Source organism: Lampetra fluviatilis, chromosome 60 (assembly GCF_964198595.1).
Source record: "Lampetra fluviatilis chromosome 60, kcLamFluv1.1, whole genome shotgun sequence".
Classification (NCBI taxonomy): Eukaryota; Metazoa; Chordata; class Hyperoartia; order Petromyzontiformes; family Petromyzontidae; genus Lampetra; species Lampetra fluviatilis.
The window spans coordinates 8509503-8526488 of record NC_136334.1 but is presented as its reverse complement, the minus strand read 5'-3'; the positions used below and the strand labels follow the sequence as shown (position 1 = coordinate 8526488).

At 49.0% G+C, this 16986-nt stretch overlaps 1 protein-coding gene across 7 annotated transcripts in view; it reads right to left on the bottom strand.

The window, feature by feature from the left end:
* Positions 1 to 3295: 3295 nt before the first annotated feature.
* The window catches only part of LOC144951022 (uncharacterized), a 29208-nt gene continuing 15517 nt past the window's right edge, over positions 3296 to 16986 (bottom strand). For all 7 annotated transcript variants that reach the window (XM_078881255.1, XM_078881252.1, XM_078881250.1 and 4 more), the window contains 4 exons: positions 12870 to 12953; positions 8996 to 9101; positions 7496 to 7598; positions 3296 to 6905 (listed from right to left, as the gene is read on the bottom strand). In XM_078881255.1, the coding sequence (XP_078737381.1) occupies positions 6898 to 6905; positions 7496 to 7598; positions 8996 to 9101; positions 12870 to 12953 (301 nt within the window). In that variant the 3' untranslated portion in view covers positions 3296 to 6897. The remainder of the gene's footprint in view (positions 6906 to 7495; positions 7599 to 8995; positions 9102 to 12869; positions 12954 to 16986) is intronic.

Below are 16986 nucleotides of genomic sequence, written 5' to 3'. Positions count from 1 at the left end.
CACCAATTTATCAGGATGCCCTAAATTCTTTTAAAAAAGCCACGGTGCAAGAATTCCAAAAACAACGGAAAAAAGCAAGCCGCGAATGTGTGCACCGCACGTGCCGCGTCGCAATTGAGACAAGGAGGTAAATTTGCATTCGCACAAAATTGAAAACTGGTGCATTTATGATGCGTCGATGTTATCCTTGCAGCCGGTGAAATTAAGTCTTTCCTCGTTCCACCGTTGAGCCACCTGGGTGATCTTCGTTGCTCACACTTCCTGTTCATTTTGAGGATCCTGCGAGAAAGATTAACCCAGAACAAATACGGGTAATAATCACGTTTCCACAGTCCATAGGGTAAGCCACATCCCAAACGTGCGCAGTGTCAATAAAGTTCTACAGATCTGGACAGGTGCCCACACACGCAGCTAGCAGACGACAAGGACGCAGGCCCAGCTCAGAGCTCGGCATCTCGCCCTGTCGCGTCGCCGACAGGACGGTCCCGGCGACCCGGCTCGGCCACGCAGGGACACGTGGCACCCGCCGGAGCGCGTTCACAGCTCGCGGCGGAGTTTCACGGTTCGGATCGTGCTGGCTGCACTACTTAATACTGCCGGTTGTAAAAACCGGAAACAGTACGCGCTTCATGGTGAACGCTAGGGGATCTCGTGACGTCGCTCGTAGAAGGAGGCCATTGTGTGCCAGCGTCACGGTCCACACGAACGCATTGAGGGTGGTGCGTGGTATTATTTTTTTTTAAACAATTTTTTCACAATAATTATTTATCCCGCGATTCGCAACCCCGTCAGAAGATCTTGCAGGGTGGTGGTGGTGCGTCAAAATCAGTGCGCGTGACCTCACAGTGGTCGGAAGACGAACGTTTATACAAGTGTCTGTCACGCGAAGCACCCAGCCACGTTGACGATTGGATGCTCCGTCTTCCCAAGATTTGATTCCTCGTGCCCGAGACTTGGTCGGACGGTTCCTTGATTCGTTTCCAGAATCGTTTCTTGGTGGACGGTGGCATCAAAAGACGACGGCTCGTGGTGTCACCACACGCTCGAATGGGACAGCGGCTGCTGAATCGAAGGCAACTTCTGATGGACAGTCTGCAGCTCACTCAACAACAGCAGCAGCAGCGATATCATCAGACGGTTTTAATGATGACCGGTGTGTTATGCTGCACCGGTGTACAGCCAATACGTCCATATACCGAAGAAAACAGAAATATACCTGAAAGTTCCTCGCAAGATCTCTTCGCATATCCTCCACCGAGTGCTGGCGGGGCGAGTGACTGGGTAGCGAGTAGCACCAACGATGGCCAACATGGCGCACGAGGGAGGGAGTGTGTAGCAAGCGCTACGTCCGGCCACGTCGGTCTCCTGTGCTGAACCTTACCCTGCACCAAGTATTATTTAAAGCCGAGTCGATGGAGAGGAGGCCCAGCGCTGGTTCAGATAATCACCACTGATGTTGGCTGTCAATGAGAATCAAACTCGAGCCACCGGGTTCATAGCAGTGTCCCGACCCACTGCACCACCACTCCCCATGTGCACCAAACATCCACAACCCTCACTGGCTGGAATGAATATATTCAAAAATGTAATGCTCATTTACCCAGGAAAGTCTCAAGACTTTTTCAGGAGGTTCCTGACAATGACTTTGTTTGTATTGCAAAAAGGCTCCGATGTTGCCGCTTGATGTAATCTCAGTTTCGTGATTTGGAGGCAACTTTCAGTATTGGCGAATACCAAGTGACAGCACTTTGAATTTCACACGTCGGCTTTTGTTATCGCCCGATAATGCTGGTCATAATTGCCGGCAAAACGTTACAGTATTCCAATTGTAAATGTTGTGAGTTTATTCTCAAACACACAACCGCTGTGCAGAACTAGTCACTAAACTAAGCCAATTGCTCTTTTTCAGAAGCGGCCTGGCCACAAATGACGCGAATTGGCACGTTTTGTTTACGTGACGAACCTTACTAGTTGGCTGCATCGGGTGGAGCGTTTTCTCTGGTTACTTATCACGAAAGAACCACGCACAACGTTCAGGGTTTCGGGGAGGGTTGGCGGATCAGCCTCATCTCTACCGCGTGACTGGTTTGGGCCACTTTCAGAGGCCCCGCTGGAGTGTTTGGCCCTGGTCAAATGCCCCAGTTGCCCTTCTCCGCCGCTACACCAAGCCTCGGAGAGACCCTGACTAATACGTCGGTTTAAGACCCGTATACATAAACATAGGCGAATCATTTTCAGCCGAGAACTCGAGACGCCGGGAGCAGGCCCCCTCATTTGCACGAGCTGAGCGGCTCCCCCCCCTCCCCCCTTGTGCCCGTTTGGGGTGCGGCTGGCTGGGGACAGACCACGACGAGCGGCATGCGCTGCAAAACATCTCCCCACACCACCGCTCCACGTCGTGGAAACCGCTGGCCGCACTCGCACGGCAAACTTTCCACCGACGCGGCAGCTGAACAAATGTCGGCAAGGCACAAAACGGCCGTGCCCGTGACACGGGTGCCCCCCCCCCACCCCTCCACGCACGTGCAGTTGCGGGCCCGGTGCAGGTGTTCCTGTTTAAAAGGGGGGACCACATTCCCCGAGGCTACCTGCGCCGATGCAGGAGTCTGTCGCTTCTGCTCGGTCTCCCTCTCCTCTTCAGCCCCCACTCCCTGCGCGTCTCGCTGCTCTTCGTTACCACGCCGAGCTTCTCGCCAGCATTTCCCGAGCACTCTCGTCCACCATCTCCCCGAAGGCAATGAGAACAAGAACTATGATAACAATGATGATGATTGCTTCAAAGAGTAACGCCACATAGAGTGATCTTTCAGATAGAAACAGGATTTCTCCTGTGAGCGCACGTGAACTTTGTACCGTTTAAAATGAGAAACGAAGGCAATCGATGCATTCGTTTCTAAGGAAATTGATGCCTTCGTGATTGAAATTCCACTTTAAAAACTGTGACCAGTTTAACAGTTACAATTTGATATCCCCGCTGATGACGTGCGATGAGGCTGGTTGTTGTTAATCGCCAGCGAAACGTCGTTAATTCAAATGGTAAATGATGTTGTTGTGGATGCATGCATCTGGCCGTGTGTTCCAGTGGAGGAGCTCCGACAAGAATTTTCCCTTTTTTATTTGCGAACTTGCCGTAACCGTGGTGGCTTTTGTTTCTCTCGTTTATCTTGAGCCCCACGACGCAGCCTACATTGTGAGGTTCTTCAATCGTGGCCTGGATTTCGTTGTCGATGGAATGCGTTTTTAATGGTGAGATTTAAAAACGGCTCTTAATCTAAGAATGAACACGACACAAAACTGCCCACAACAGCAAACCCTGTATTTGTATATTACCGTGCGCTACAAGGCAAAGAGAACAATTACGGAGCTAATTTTATAAACAAAATAGCATTTCTTAACAACCAGGCAGCAGAGGGTTGTTGTTTTTTGCGGGTGAGCTGCAACGCTCCCCGGGAACGAGATCCGAAGGCTGCGACAGCATCGCCACGTAGCCCCCGGCGCACGTGGCACGCGCCGCGTGTCCCAGCACGTCCGGACACTGCGTGGCATTTCATCGTGAGCATTTCTCCATTACCGCGGAATCCTTGCCTGGTCAGCACACTATGGCCAAGGGAAAAAGAAGAGAGCCAATTCATGATCACGGTTCCCAAATCCAGCAGGGTGCCCTGGTTGTTCCTGCGGGCGTGCCAAGCGGTCAAGGTACGGGGTGCTGCGTCGTCTCCGCGGTGGAGCGCGTTACGCGTCCCACGTAGTTCCGACTAAACCGAGTTGGCCATCGCGTGCCGGCGTCAGGTTCAACATGTAGCAATTTAAAAAAATGACGCCGAAAATTACTCAATTAGGGATCACACAGCAGCAGCAGCAGCCGCCCCATACTGCAAAACACAGCAGCGCCTTCCCTGCGACACCATATGCACCAAGATTAATGATAAACTTACACGAACGATTACGCAAATCTTTCTCCGCTTAAAATAACGCATCGACCTTGGAGAGCAAGTGGGGAGTGCGTTGATCGAAGAGGCAGAGGCGATAAAAATGTGGTCGTGCCCACAGAAACGGGATAGATAATACCTGGATTTGATGGTGGCAATGGGACTGGCAATATAACCATGCAAGGGCCACCTTCATTTCATGCCATCTGTACCATTAATATGAAAGAAATAAAATTAAAAGCACCAAGATACTGCACTATACATAAAATAACCCTTCTAATATTAGTGGGGCGGGTAACAATGATTGCGTTTGATTACATTTGCAGAGCCACAAGCATTTAAAAATGCAATCAATTGTGATTCCGTTTGATTTGCTCGAAACTAAATCCCGTTAATAATATATAATTCATAGGTTGACAATCTTTGTCTATCTTTATATTGTCTCTCTTTACATTGTCTCTCTTTATATTGCCCGTCTCATATGGACCGTCTCATTCGTACTGGTCGGTGTAACTGGTCTCGTCCCTTCCCTCTTGTACCATCCGTTGTGTTGATACCATCTCATTGGAATTCTCGGTCTCGTGTGTACCATCAGTGATTGTCCGACTCGTTTGTATCGTCTCATTTGTACTGTCCATCTCGTTTGTACCGCTGCATTTGCTCCACGAGCCGAAAGTCACTGCGCATACGCGTATAGCGTGCAAATTTAACCTGGATTAGTGGTCCACAATCTACTTTGACGCACGAATCAATGCAAGCATCACAACCATTAAAATCAACTTCAATGATTGAATTCATCATGACGTGCCAAATGTTTATGCTAGAAATTGCTCAATAATTTCACATCTGACATTAAATAATCCTTTGGCATTTCTCTCGAAGGTGGAAAAATATTCATATTTATGTTTATGTAAGTTTTAGTTTCCCCGCAAGCAACACAGAATCTGGGCCAAAGGTCCGAGAAGTGAGCCGAGACCCACCGAATGACATTGCATGACGATTCCACTCGAGATTGACCCTCCGACTACGTACGTCATAAAAAAAAGCCAAAGTGGTTGCCTGGATAAATGCACATCGAGGCTTCCAGTGCGCACCTCCGAGTCACAGCACAGCGATGCACATTCCATATTCATATAGCAAGCGCCAGTCTATAGGGAAACCAGAACTGTGTTGCTCTTTCCCACAAAGTGGTTCGGAATTTTATCGACCCCAGGAGGCCAGGGATGATTGGCCAAATCAACAGCCAACCAGGATTTGAACTGACGGACCTTCTGATTGGGAGCCCCTGGCTCCACCGCTGGGCCACCCCAGTCGAATTGAAGCGACCAACTCGGCTCTCTGAAGGGAATGAGCGAGTCATAGACATTCACACTTTACACAATTAGAATGTGAATTGTCGTTCAAAATTAGCCACCGTGACCGTTGCACGCACCCCACCAAGCAAATTTGTCGTCACGATTTGCAATCACGGTTACATTTAGGGAGCGATATTTCTTCTCTGTCTTTTACTCACTCTCGCTCGGATAGATTTTTCCGATTTGCACTCCATCTGATTGAAACCGTTCCACTTGCGACGCGGCCCTAAATGTGACACGACGGCAACTTCTCATCGAGCATTTCACTTCCATACACCGTCGCTAAGAATGTGATTTTGTCACAGGGGGGGGGGTTATTTTCATAAAATTCCACGGCTAAGCTGCAGGAAAAATTTAATTGTTCCCAGAAAAATGGGAAAGGTGCCTTGCTTAAAAATAATAATCACAATTTGTATAAATGTATATCAAGTAAAACAATTACATAACTGTTTCAAAGTTCAACAAATTTAAACCAAGTGGCGTATTTGTTATGGTTGTATCGATTTAATAGAATTGAAAGTTCGAGTGGGCGGTCTTTATATTTTTTTAACGGTTGCTGAACAAACGTCCAAAACATCAACTCGGTCGGCAACAAGCAGGACTATTTTATCAGAGTTGTCAACGGGTAAAGAATGCAACGCGTTTTCTTGCATCGAGCCAAGGTCGGTATTGTGGGAGCTTGTGCGGGGACAGAGACGATGGTGGTGACGGGATATGGAATTTCAACAGTGGAGCAGTGGGAGGGAAGATGCGGAGAGAAGTGAGGTGGGACCTGTAGTGTGGCGAGTGAATGATTGGGCGAGTGGTTGAGTGAGTGGGTGATGGTTGAGTGGGTGGGTGATGGTTGAGTTGGTGGGTGAGTGTTTGAGTGGGTGGATGAGTGGTAGAGTGGGTGGGTGGATGAGTGGTTGAGTGGGTGGGTGAGTGAATGATTGGGCGAGTGGTTGAGTGGGTAGGTGATGGTTGAGTGGGTGGGTGAGTGGTTGAGTGGGTGGGCGAGTGGTTGAGTGGTTGAGTGGGTGGGTGGGTAAGTGGTTGAGTGGGTGGGTGGATGAGTGGGTGGGTGGATGAGTGGTTGAGTGGGTGGGTGGATGAGTGGTTGAGTGGGTGGGTGGATGAGTGGTTGAGTGGGTGGGTGAGTGGTTGAGTGGGTGGGTGGTTGAATGACATTCCCCTGCCAGGGACAGCACTAGCCGCCTCCACCCCCACACCCCCTCCCATTGCAACCACAGCAGCACCGGTACCGGTTTCAGCTCCGTGACGTTACAGAAATTCTGAGAAGAATGAAGCACCCAAATCTACTGAGCGTCTGCAGCCACGAACCAACATTTCACTTCACTTTACGATTTCCATGACCAGCAGTGACCTCCAAGACCTCTGTGACAAAATCCTAATCTTAGCATACAATTCGATGCGTGCGTCATGAAAAGTAAGACGTTATGTTAATCGATTAAAGAATGTTCGAATACCTCGTTATAATTGAATTGTGCTAATGTAGGCCCCCCAACGAGTACGTGAATACCCATGTGCGCAAGCTGGACTGTGGCCAGGCGGTGGGTTGATGCGGGGTTCTCGTTCGATGACGGGCGATTTTGGCATCGAAGTTAGTGCTTTTACAGACCTGCAACAACAACAAAAAATTGGGATAACATTCAATTCACAGACCTCGGCGACAAACGGTATTTGTAAGCATGTTCAAAAGAACTCTCGCGATTGTGGCAGATGCTCACGGTTCCAATCCCGTGGGCTGCCCCTGGTTAACGCTGCCGGTGCATGGACGGTAGAACACGACGTGGGCATCAGTCAAAGCTCCCGGGGAGTCGCTCGCGAGAGCGAAGAAGCCATTTTGTGTCCACGTCACGGTTCAAATTTGACACATTTTGAAAATTACACGGAAAATACTCAAATTGGCATAACACAGGCTAAAATCGCCCCCCTAACTGCAAAAAACGACTACAGACTGTAAAACACAGTGGAGTGGTCCGTCGGTTTACAATGCCATCGATTAACAATAATTTCAATGAACGATGGTTTTGGTGGAACCAATTAATATCGTTGACCGAGGGACCACGTGAGTGCCTTCCTTCACAATAGCCCTTGCTTGCTGCGAGCATGATGCGAATACCAGAGTCGCTAAGCCGTCATTGTGCCGTGTCACACGGTAAGTGCGCAGCATCGCCGCTGTCACGGCTGCCCCCTCCGGACACTCACCCATCTTCTTCTTGTAGCACGCGTCACAATGGACCTTCTTGGCCACGATCCGCAGCTTGTGACCGTCACCCACGTGGCCAAGGGAACAGCTGCAGCTGGCGCACTGATTGACCAATCGGGGTCGAGGAGGTGGGAATGTTATGGATTTGGGAATAAAAAAAAATATGAGCATAAATACGATGCTCCCTCGGTTAACGATAATAATTTGGTTTCACAAAAACCATCATTCATTGACATTATCGTTAATCGAATATAGAAAAACATGTTACGGGCTTCATTTGTTCCAAGACAATCAGAAGTTAACCTTTGTCGCCTTAAAAACATAGTTTATAATATTTAAACAAGCAAGTTTAATGAGTAAACGTTAAAGAACATATTAAAGCGTTAATATCAATAGAAACAAGGATAAAGAGTGAATAAAGAGCGTAAAAAGGTGCATGAATATAGCATAAAATAATGATTATTATCTGAAGTTAAGAAGATGAATGGCTTAGGTATTCAAGAGAGCTGCTTCCATGAGCAGCGCTCACTTGAGACCGTAAATTCAGCTGTGACGGTCCCACCTGATGACGGAGACTTGTGTTGCCTCCGAAACGTCGTGATTTATTATTTTATTTCTATTATTAATTTATATTTTTTACCTACGTGACTTTACCGAAAAAACCTAAGAGTATGAATCATTGCAGTCACGAAAGCTTCAAATCTAGAATTGAAGAGCGAGCAGCCAGTTGCCCCCAAAACACCCACAAAAGGGCGTCGCTGATTGGCTGAGGAATGCTGCAGTCCACTTAGGAATGCTCCAATTGGCCAAATTTGCCGGTCGTGTAATATTGTAAACACATCGTTCAACGAAAATGAATCGTTAAAAGAAACAATGGGACCCTATGGGAGGCGGACCGTGATCGAAATATCTGTAATCGATGGCATCGTAAATCAAGGGGCCCACTGTATATCAAAATAAGCAGACGAGTCTCCTCCTTGTCGCAGTTGTGCCTCTAGACAAGGGTACTTTGACACATACCATCAGCCACATGGCCTTCTGGGAGTGCATTTTTTCAGCAGCATTGGTTCAACGGGAGCAGAACTCTGGTTTTGATATGTTCTTGCCTTAAAATAACTGTGTCTACGAGCAAGGGCTTAGGCAAGCCCAACTGCTGATGGTACACTGAATGTCGAAACTAGTCCAGAATTTGCCCGTGTTGAACCAATGTTGCTGCAGACGCTGTCTCCCCGACAGACCTGGTCTTCACCTGATGACGGCTGCTTGCGTTGTGGCCGAAACGTCGTGAGAATAATTTAATATGTTTTATTTTATTATTTTTATTGTTTCCATTCTACGTGACTTTACCGAAAAAACCAAGAAGATGTTGTCTGTGTGTCTGTGAGAGCAAGCATTGATGCGAGTCGTTGTGTTTGTGCCTGTGTGTTAGTGCCCGTGTGTGTTAGTCTATGTGTGTTAGTCTCTGTGTGTTAGTGCCTGCGAGTGTTGCCTGCAAGCACCTTGAAGCACTCCTCGTGGTAGTAGAGGCCCAGGTACTCGAGAATGAAGGCCGTGCGCTTCCCGAGCGACGAGCCGCAACGCGAGCACTTCCGCCAGGCATTGCTCCTGGTGCCCCAAAACCACACGGGGATAAAGATAAAGACAAAGGTGCCCACGTAACCTCCCTAGACTGTTTGCGGGTGGACCATCTATCATCGTTGCTGAACGTTTGTTGTCGATCGATCTACTTAATCCGCCGATTGGCCCAGCTCCGATTGTGTGCCAAGTCTTTATAAATAAGAACAAACGGCTGAACCCTTTCTGGCAATAACACAGGTGGTGTTTTAAGATGTTTCAAGTCTACATTAACCACACATCATGCTCATGGTAAAACATGCAAACAAACGCGCTTTCATAATAATGTAATGTATTGTCATGACAACCGATTGGCCTACGCCAAGGCCGCAGCCTCCTCTACGGCCGTGTCTCACCGCCGGTGTTAGACCACCAGAGAACAATACCAAAACGCAAGCGGCATAGAGGCAAAGCAAATATCAAAGTGTTAATAGCTCGGGGATTGAATAGTTATATCTTTTTGGCTGGTATCAAAGTGATGAAAACATATTACAGTGGAGGATGTTAAGATGTTCAATCGGTCTCAAAGACAATACGTTTCAATTATCAGAGTGAATTCGCTTGCATGTTACACCACAAAGCATGATGATGTGTGTGGTTAATGCAGACTTGATGATGCCATGCAACCTGTCGTCACACGAACTCCGGTCATCATCGTCGCAGCAGCAGCGGCTTTTGGCTCAGCCGTCGAACAAAAGACGGTCGTCACCGCATCACGCGGCGTTTTCAGATGCGCTTCTGCGGCCTAACTGGAACGCTCTCTTGCTTCCTATATTTGGAAGCCAATGGGAGACTGTGCTCTTTTAAATCATCTAGATTTACAAACTAATTTATTTTCAATTGCTTTTTGTGTTTAGTTTGTCGTCCTTCCCCCTGCACCTCCAATTAGCACGGTTGGCTACGTGCGGTCCATAATAAGCTCAACAAACATAGTTCCACATACAAACAATGAGTCGGTAAAATCAGCTGCTAAATTAACCAGCCACCCTTGCTGCTCAAATGTTACACTTATAAAGCCAAATACTGTGAGCAGAACACGGTTTTTATTATTAATCTTGACTTAAAGCTTTCGTGACTGCAGGAATTCATATTCTTTGGGTCTTTCGGTAAAGTCACGTAGATAGGTTCAAAGAAAATAACAAAAAACTACGACGTTTCGGTGGCAACACAAGCGGTCGCCATCAGGTGGAGAAGAAAGAGGGGGCGGTCTCTAAAGGCAAACTGTTTATGAAGGTTAAAATGGGCGTAACCCAAGTGTGAGAATGGAGTGGGCGGGGCACAAGGGCCCTGGGGAAGAATGGGCGGGGGAGCTTATGTTAATGTCAGGGATTAAAAACGGTAGGCGGCCACATGTAGGGCGGAGAAGGTTATGTTAATGTGATGGGGGGTTATCAACAAGCCATCCATATATACAGACATAAACACAATTTTAACCGAGAAGATAGGTACAGAGTGAGCAACCAATTTAAGTCATAACTGGCTGTAATGTTGCCATTTCAACACTGTCCGTTGTTCACCAGTTCAACCCCCAAGGAAACCCAGAGCAGAACAGGGGAGAGAATACAAACTCCCGAGTCGGGAATCGAACTCAGGAACTTTCGCTGCGAGGCACAATTTCTACCACTATGCCACAACCCTCCCGCCCAACGCGATGTTCGTTTGTTTGTTGCAGTAGTTGGCGGCCGGACTGAGACCATCAACAAATTCCCCATGACAATCACAGCTCAGCCCACGTGAGCCTCTCGGCCCTTGGGTGCGAGTGCATGTGCATCTTGGTGAATCTATGCTTCTCTTTGTGAGTCAATGCAGGTTTGTGCAGCTCTGCATTAGTCTATAGATGTCCATGTAAGTCTGTAGGGACTTTGTAAAGGGGAAGACACTCATAGAGGCCCAGTTTAACCACCCCCTAGGCTCTACGCAAGTCTATGGGGTCTCTATGTTTGAGTCTGTGGGTCCTCTAATATATAAAGTATATGGGTCCGTGTGAAAGTCACTGGTGGCCAGGCTGAGACCATCAACCCATTCCTCTTGAGAATCCAGTGGCTAAAACCTGGATACGAACTCAGCATCTCAGTATTTCTGACCTCAGAGCCGCTTGGGTCGCCACTGACCAACATAATGGAAATTGTGTCTCGTAAACAATTTTAAAAAATAACAAGCTCTGAAATTCCGACAAAACACCTGATTTTCCGTGTCGGTATTCGGTCGAGTTTTGACCGCACACTTGACCCCCCCTCCATCATAGCAAGCCTCCCTCGCCAACCGCCAGCTCTGTGGCAAACGGCAGCAAAAGGCGCAGCCCTGCCGCCGCTCGAGCGCTCGTGCCACTGCCGGCAGAAGCGGCCTTCACTTGAGGGAGCTCTGGGAGGGGAATTTTAGTCAACGGTAGAACCCCTCTTAACGACCACCCCCTGTTAACGACTAATCCCTTAACTACGGGCCTCAATAGAGCCCAATGTGTAGTGTATAGTGTAGTGTATAGTAGTGTAGTGCCTCCATAGAGCCCAATGTGTAATGTATAGTGTATAGTGTAGTGTAGTGTATAGTGTAGTGTATAGTGTAGTGTATAGTGTAGTGTATAGTGTAGTGTATGGTGTAGTGCCTAGATAGAGCCCAATGTGTAGTGTATAGTGTAGTGTATAGTGTAGTGTATAGTGCAGTGTATAGTGTAGTGTATAGTGTAGTGCCTCAATAGTGCCCAATGTGTTCGCTACTGACCATTCCCAAGTTAATGACGGGCTGTTGTAGGTACAGTGAATATGAATTAATGCATTGAATAACCGTGTTTATTTTAATATTATGTGTTTATAATGTTACTAGCATCTTTATGTAATATCCATTGTTTAAATATTATAAAGTACGTTTTTTGGGTGAAAAATGGTAACTTTTGATGCTATCGGAACGAATCAAGCCTTTAACGTGTATTTCGTATAATAACTTAATGGCCAAATCACTTCACGGCCGGTTTCGCAGAACCAATTGCCGTCGTTAAGAGGGGTTTACTGGACTCTCGCACACCAGCCAGACGTTTTGGAAAGGGGGTCCGAGTCCCCACACTTTATCCCATCACGTGCAGCCTGCCCCATCGACTGCCGTGTAGCTACACGCACTGCTGGGTGGACACGGGGGAAGGGGGGGGGGTAACAAGGACAACTTTACCCCTTCCCCACACACTGCCACACCGGGGAGATGAACGTGATATTAGTCGCCGTGAATGCGTCCACCGCCTCACTGGAGCTCTGATAGCGGAGCGGAGTTTACACCTGTGGAGTTTACACCTGTGGAGTTTACACCTGTGGAGTTTACACCTAGTGAGTTTACACCTGGTGAGTTTACACCTGTTGAGTGTATGGATGGGAAAACTGCCAGTGGGAGGAGGGCTCCATATCGGCCGTTGTTAGGATCAGCATTCCTAATCCCTACTCCAGTCCAGTTCTGCGCGTATCTCTCGCTCCCAGCAGGGGAAGGGAAAGGCAGTGGGTAGAATCGCAGAGCTACATCGAGTTGCTCTGACAGAATTGGCGTGGGGGGGGAGCGTCTCCTCACGCAGCACCAGACCTCTCTGGTACCTCTCTGGTACCTCTCCGACTGACGTCCACCACGACCACCACCACCACAACCACCACCACCACAACCACCACCACAACCACCACCACCACCACAACCACCACCACGACCACCACCACGACCACGACCACCACGACCACGACGCGAGTGAGCGGCATAGCCCCGACGCGGTGAGGAGCCGCTGCGTCTCACCCGTGAGCCGGAGGCGTCGCCGCCGCCGATGACGACGACAGGACGCTGGTGCTCCTCTTCTGGATGACCACATTGGCATCGGGGCTGCATCACAACACACAGAGTGAGGTGGGGAGGGGAGCGGTGGGGAAGAGAGGGAGGAGGCAGGGAGGGGAGAGAGGGAGGAGGCAAGGAGGGAGGTGTGTGGTCAGTACCACGAAGATGCAAAATCCCTCTTGCTCTGCCCTCTAATGGAGGCTGCTCCACCTCAAAAAATGGCGTGAGCGCACGTGAACGTTTTGCCGTTTAAAATGAGAAACGAAGCATTCGGTGCCTTCGTGATTAAAATTCCACTTTAGAAACGGCGACCAGTTTAATGGCTAATGACGTGCAATGAGGCTGGTTGCTGTTGTTGTTAATCGCCATAAAAACGTCGTTAACTCAAATTGGATATGTTGCTGTGGGTTTACTCTCCAGCACACAAGCGGTGTGCTCAAGCAGTCACGAATTGGCACGTTTTGTTCACGTGACAAACCGTACGAGTTGGTTGTGTCGGGTGAAGGAGGGTTTACGACACAATTATATTTACGTGAGCTAACCCAAAATACTTTCCAATACATAATATTGGTTGCGAAAGCCCACAAGTTTAATTAACGTGTGTACATGTGACTACTATGTATGTATGTATGTAGAACTTCTTTTGCACCATACGTAGCCAACCGCGTTAACCGGAGGTGCGCGGGGGGGGGGACACCAAACTAAATACAAGAAAATGAGACTCATCTCCACTCTCATCTCTTGCTGCCACCTCCGTCATCTCGACGATCTGAGCTTCTTCACGATGTCTCTGCGAGCCGATTCTCCCAGCCACTCCAACAGGCTCCTCGGACCCCACGTGACACCCCATGTGACCCCCCCCCCCCCGCCCCCCCTCGTGAGCCCCCAGTCGACTGCCCCCGTGGTGTTACTGCAGTGCAGTGGGCAGCAGTGTCCGTCAAGGCGCCAGGCACAGCGGCCCGCGACCCAGCGGCTTGTGTTGCACAACGGTGGAAGAGCGGCGGTGTGCCAGTTAGCGCGACGTTGCACTACGACCCCGGCAACTCGAGTTCCATTCCCGCTCACGCCCAACGCCAGTGACGTCTATCTGAACTGGTCACGGGCCTCCCCTAGTTCGAATCGGCCTAAAATGAGTATGCGGTGCGGTGGTGTAGACATCGCCACTAGGGAGACAAAGGCGGCCGGGCGTGGTGTTGACCACCCACCCACCTTATGGGCCGTTCCAGCCTTCATAGGTGCTACTAGCTAACAGCACTTGCCCCCAACAGTCTGTTTACAGGCTATACAGGGGATCTTTGTCATTGTCTTTATTATACCTTGAACTACTTTCGCACCGTACGTAGCCAAACCATTGCCAATCGGAGGCGAGAGAGGTGGCAGATGGTGGGGACATTCGAGCAACTCTCGACAACCCACCAAGCTACGGTATGGCGGTACAGCAAGAGGGATGGATTCTGAACGATTCAGGAAGTGATTTTGGCGTTGGGTGTTGATGCCCCTCGAGCCGTGAGAGGCCATCCCGCCGGCTGAATCTCTGTCCAGCGCTCTCCTCGTCCAGACCGATCAGCTCGCCTCTGATCCTCTGATGAGCACAGTTGGCTATGTACGGTGTCAAAGAAGTACAACATTTAGACTCTCGATTATCCGCGCTAATGATGGGGAGGACGACCGCAGATAATTTAAAATCGCAGACGATCCATAAATAGAAACATTTTCTGCGGATCTCTATGCCAAAAAGGACTCGTGTAGGTATAAATTATGTTTAAGTTAAGAAAATTTAGTTTGTTAACGAACAAAATAAAAATTGTAGTCAAGAATGTGTTGATCTTATTAACAAAGTCCAGAAGACTCGACTCACTCAGTGGATGACAGCAGAGCCACGCCAATCAACATCAAACTCCGCCCACTGTTGTAAATATATGCAACTACTGTACTGTAGGGGTGATCACATGGATTTCGGATTAACCAGATGCACCATTATTGTTCGGTTTAGGCACATGACTTGTAATACACATTTCCAAGAATAACAACGTTCAACTATTCTTAGATTATTAATTTGGGGCTTAAGGGAAAATCCACGAGTTATTAATTTACGTCAAAATCTTTGGTGCGCGTCTAATCCACAAAGCGGATAAACCGCATGTGGATAATCGAGAGTCGATTGTACATCCGTGTCTCGCAAGAGGAGGGCGTACTCACACCTCACCGCACTTCACAGCCGACTGTGCTGTGCCAGTTGACTGCTGCGTGGAGAGAGGTGGTGGTGACGGGAGGGATTTAGGAACCTTACACCATCGTTCAGTTCCATACGGTGACATCTGGGGTTGCAGGACCAGTGTGCTAGCCCCTCCTCTGCCATCGCATCTCATCGTCTACCCCCCCCCACCCCCATCCAGACCAATTGACTGACAAAACCAGTTTGTGTTGCCGTTGGCTGCAGTAAATGGAATAAAGTATGATAATAGTAATGGTGATTATGAATCAAATGCTCGGCGCGTCCAGACACGTTCCATAGATTTATGGGGAACACGCCACCCCCCCCCAAGCACTGCAAGATCACAACAAACCGATGTTGGCTTTGTCTACGGTCGTCAATCACAAGCCAATTCAACTAACGGCTTAAACGAGGAGCTAGGGCCGTGAGTTAGACACATTGGTGGCCCTGCGATGGAAATTCCACATTTCCGTGGCAGGGGGCCGAGGAGATCTATCCGAGGTAGACCCGAGCAACTTCCCAAAGGGGAGTGCGGGGGAGGAGAGGGGTCCAGAAGAGCTCTCAGCCCAGGGCCCTGCGTTGATAAACGCGCCACGCCACCTCGCAAAGTCATTCCTGTGGTGAAGCATCAACAACCTGCCACGTGTCATGGTCTCGAGGGCCACCAATAAGCAGAGAAACACACAAAAATGTGTAACATCAGAATCAGAATCATTAGACTGGAGGAATCCGATGAGCTATGAAGCTCTTTTTCGATCACAGACGTCCCACGCTGGATTACCCATCTCAAGGCTCGCCGCTCTCACGAGGGGCGGCTGCCAAAGTTTCCACAGTCGTGGGCGACGTGCCTGCCTGCTGCACGTGACCCTAATTGAGTAATTGTTTTTCTCAATGGGATATTTGCCCAACACTCGTTAGGTTTTGTGTATTCTTCAGCTATGGGTGGACACCGGAGTAGCCGGAGGAAACCCATACAGGACAAGGGGAGAGAACATATAAACTACACCAACTCACACTCACTCACACACTCACTCACACACTCACTCACACTCACTCACACTCACTCACACTCACACTCACTCACTCACACTCACTCACACTCACTCTGCAGGACAGGGGGAGAGCATACAAACTCCACCAACTCACTCACACACTCCCTTACTCACACTCTGCAGGACAGGTGAGAGCATACAAACTCCACCAACTCACTCACACACTCTGCAGGACAGGGGGAAAGCATACAAACTCCACACACTCACACACTCACACACACTCACTCACATTCTGCAGGGCAGGGGGAGAGCATACAAACTCCACACACTCACACACACTCACTCACACTCTCACTCTGCAGGACAGGGTCAGAACATACAAACTCCACACACTCACACACAATCACTCACACTCACTCACACTCTGCAGGACAGGGGGAGAACATACAAACTCCACCCACTCACACACTCACACACACTCACACTCTGCAGGACAGGGTCAGAACATACAAACTCCACACACTCACACACAATCACTCACACTCACTCACACTCTGCAGGACAGGGGGAGAACATACAAACTCCACCCACTCACACACTCACACACACTCACACTCACACTCTGCAGGACAGGGGGAGAGCATACAAACTCCACCCACTCACACACTCACACTCACTCACACTCTGCAGGACAGGGTCAGAACATACAAACTCCACACACACACTCACACACACTCACTCACACTCTGCAGGACAGGGGGAGAACATACACACACACTCACACACTCACTCACTCACGCTCTGCAGGACAGGGGGAGAACATACAAACTCCACCCACTCACACACTCACACACACTCACACTCTGCAGGACAG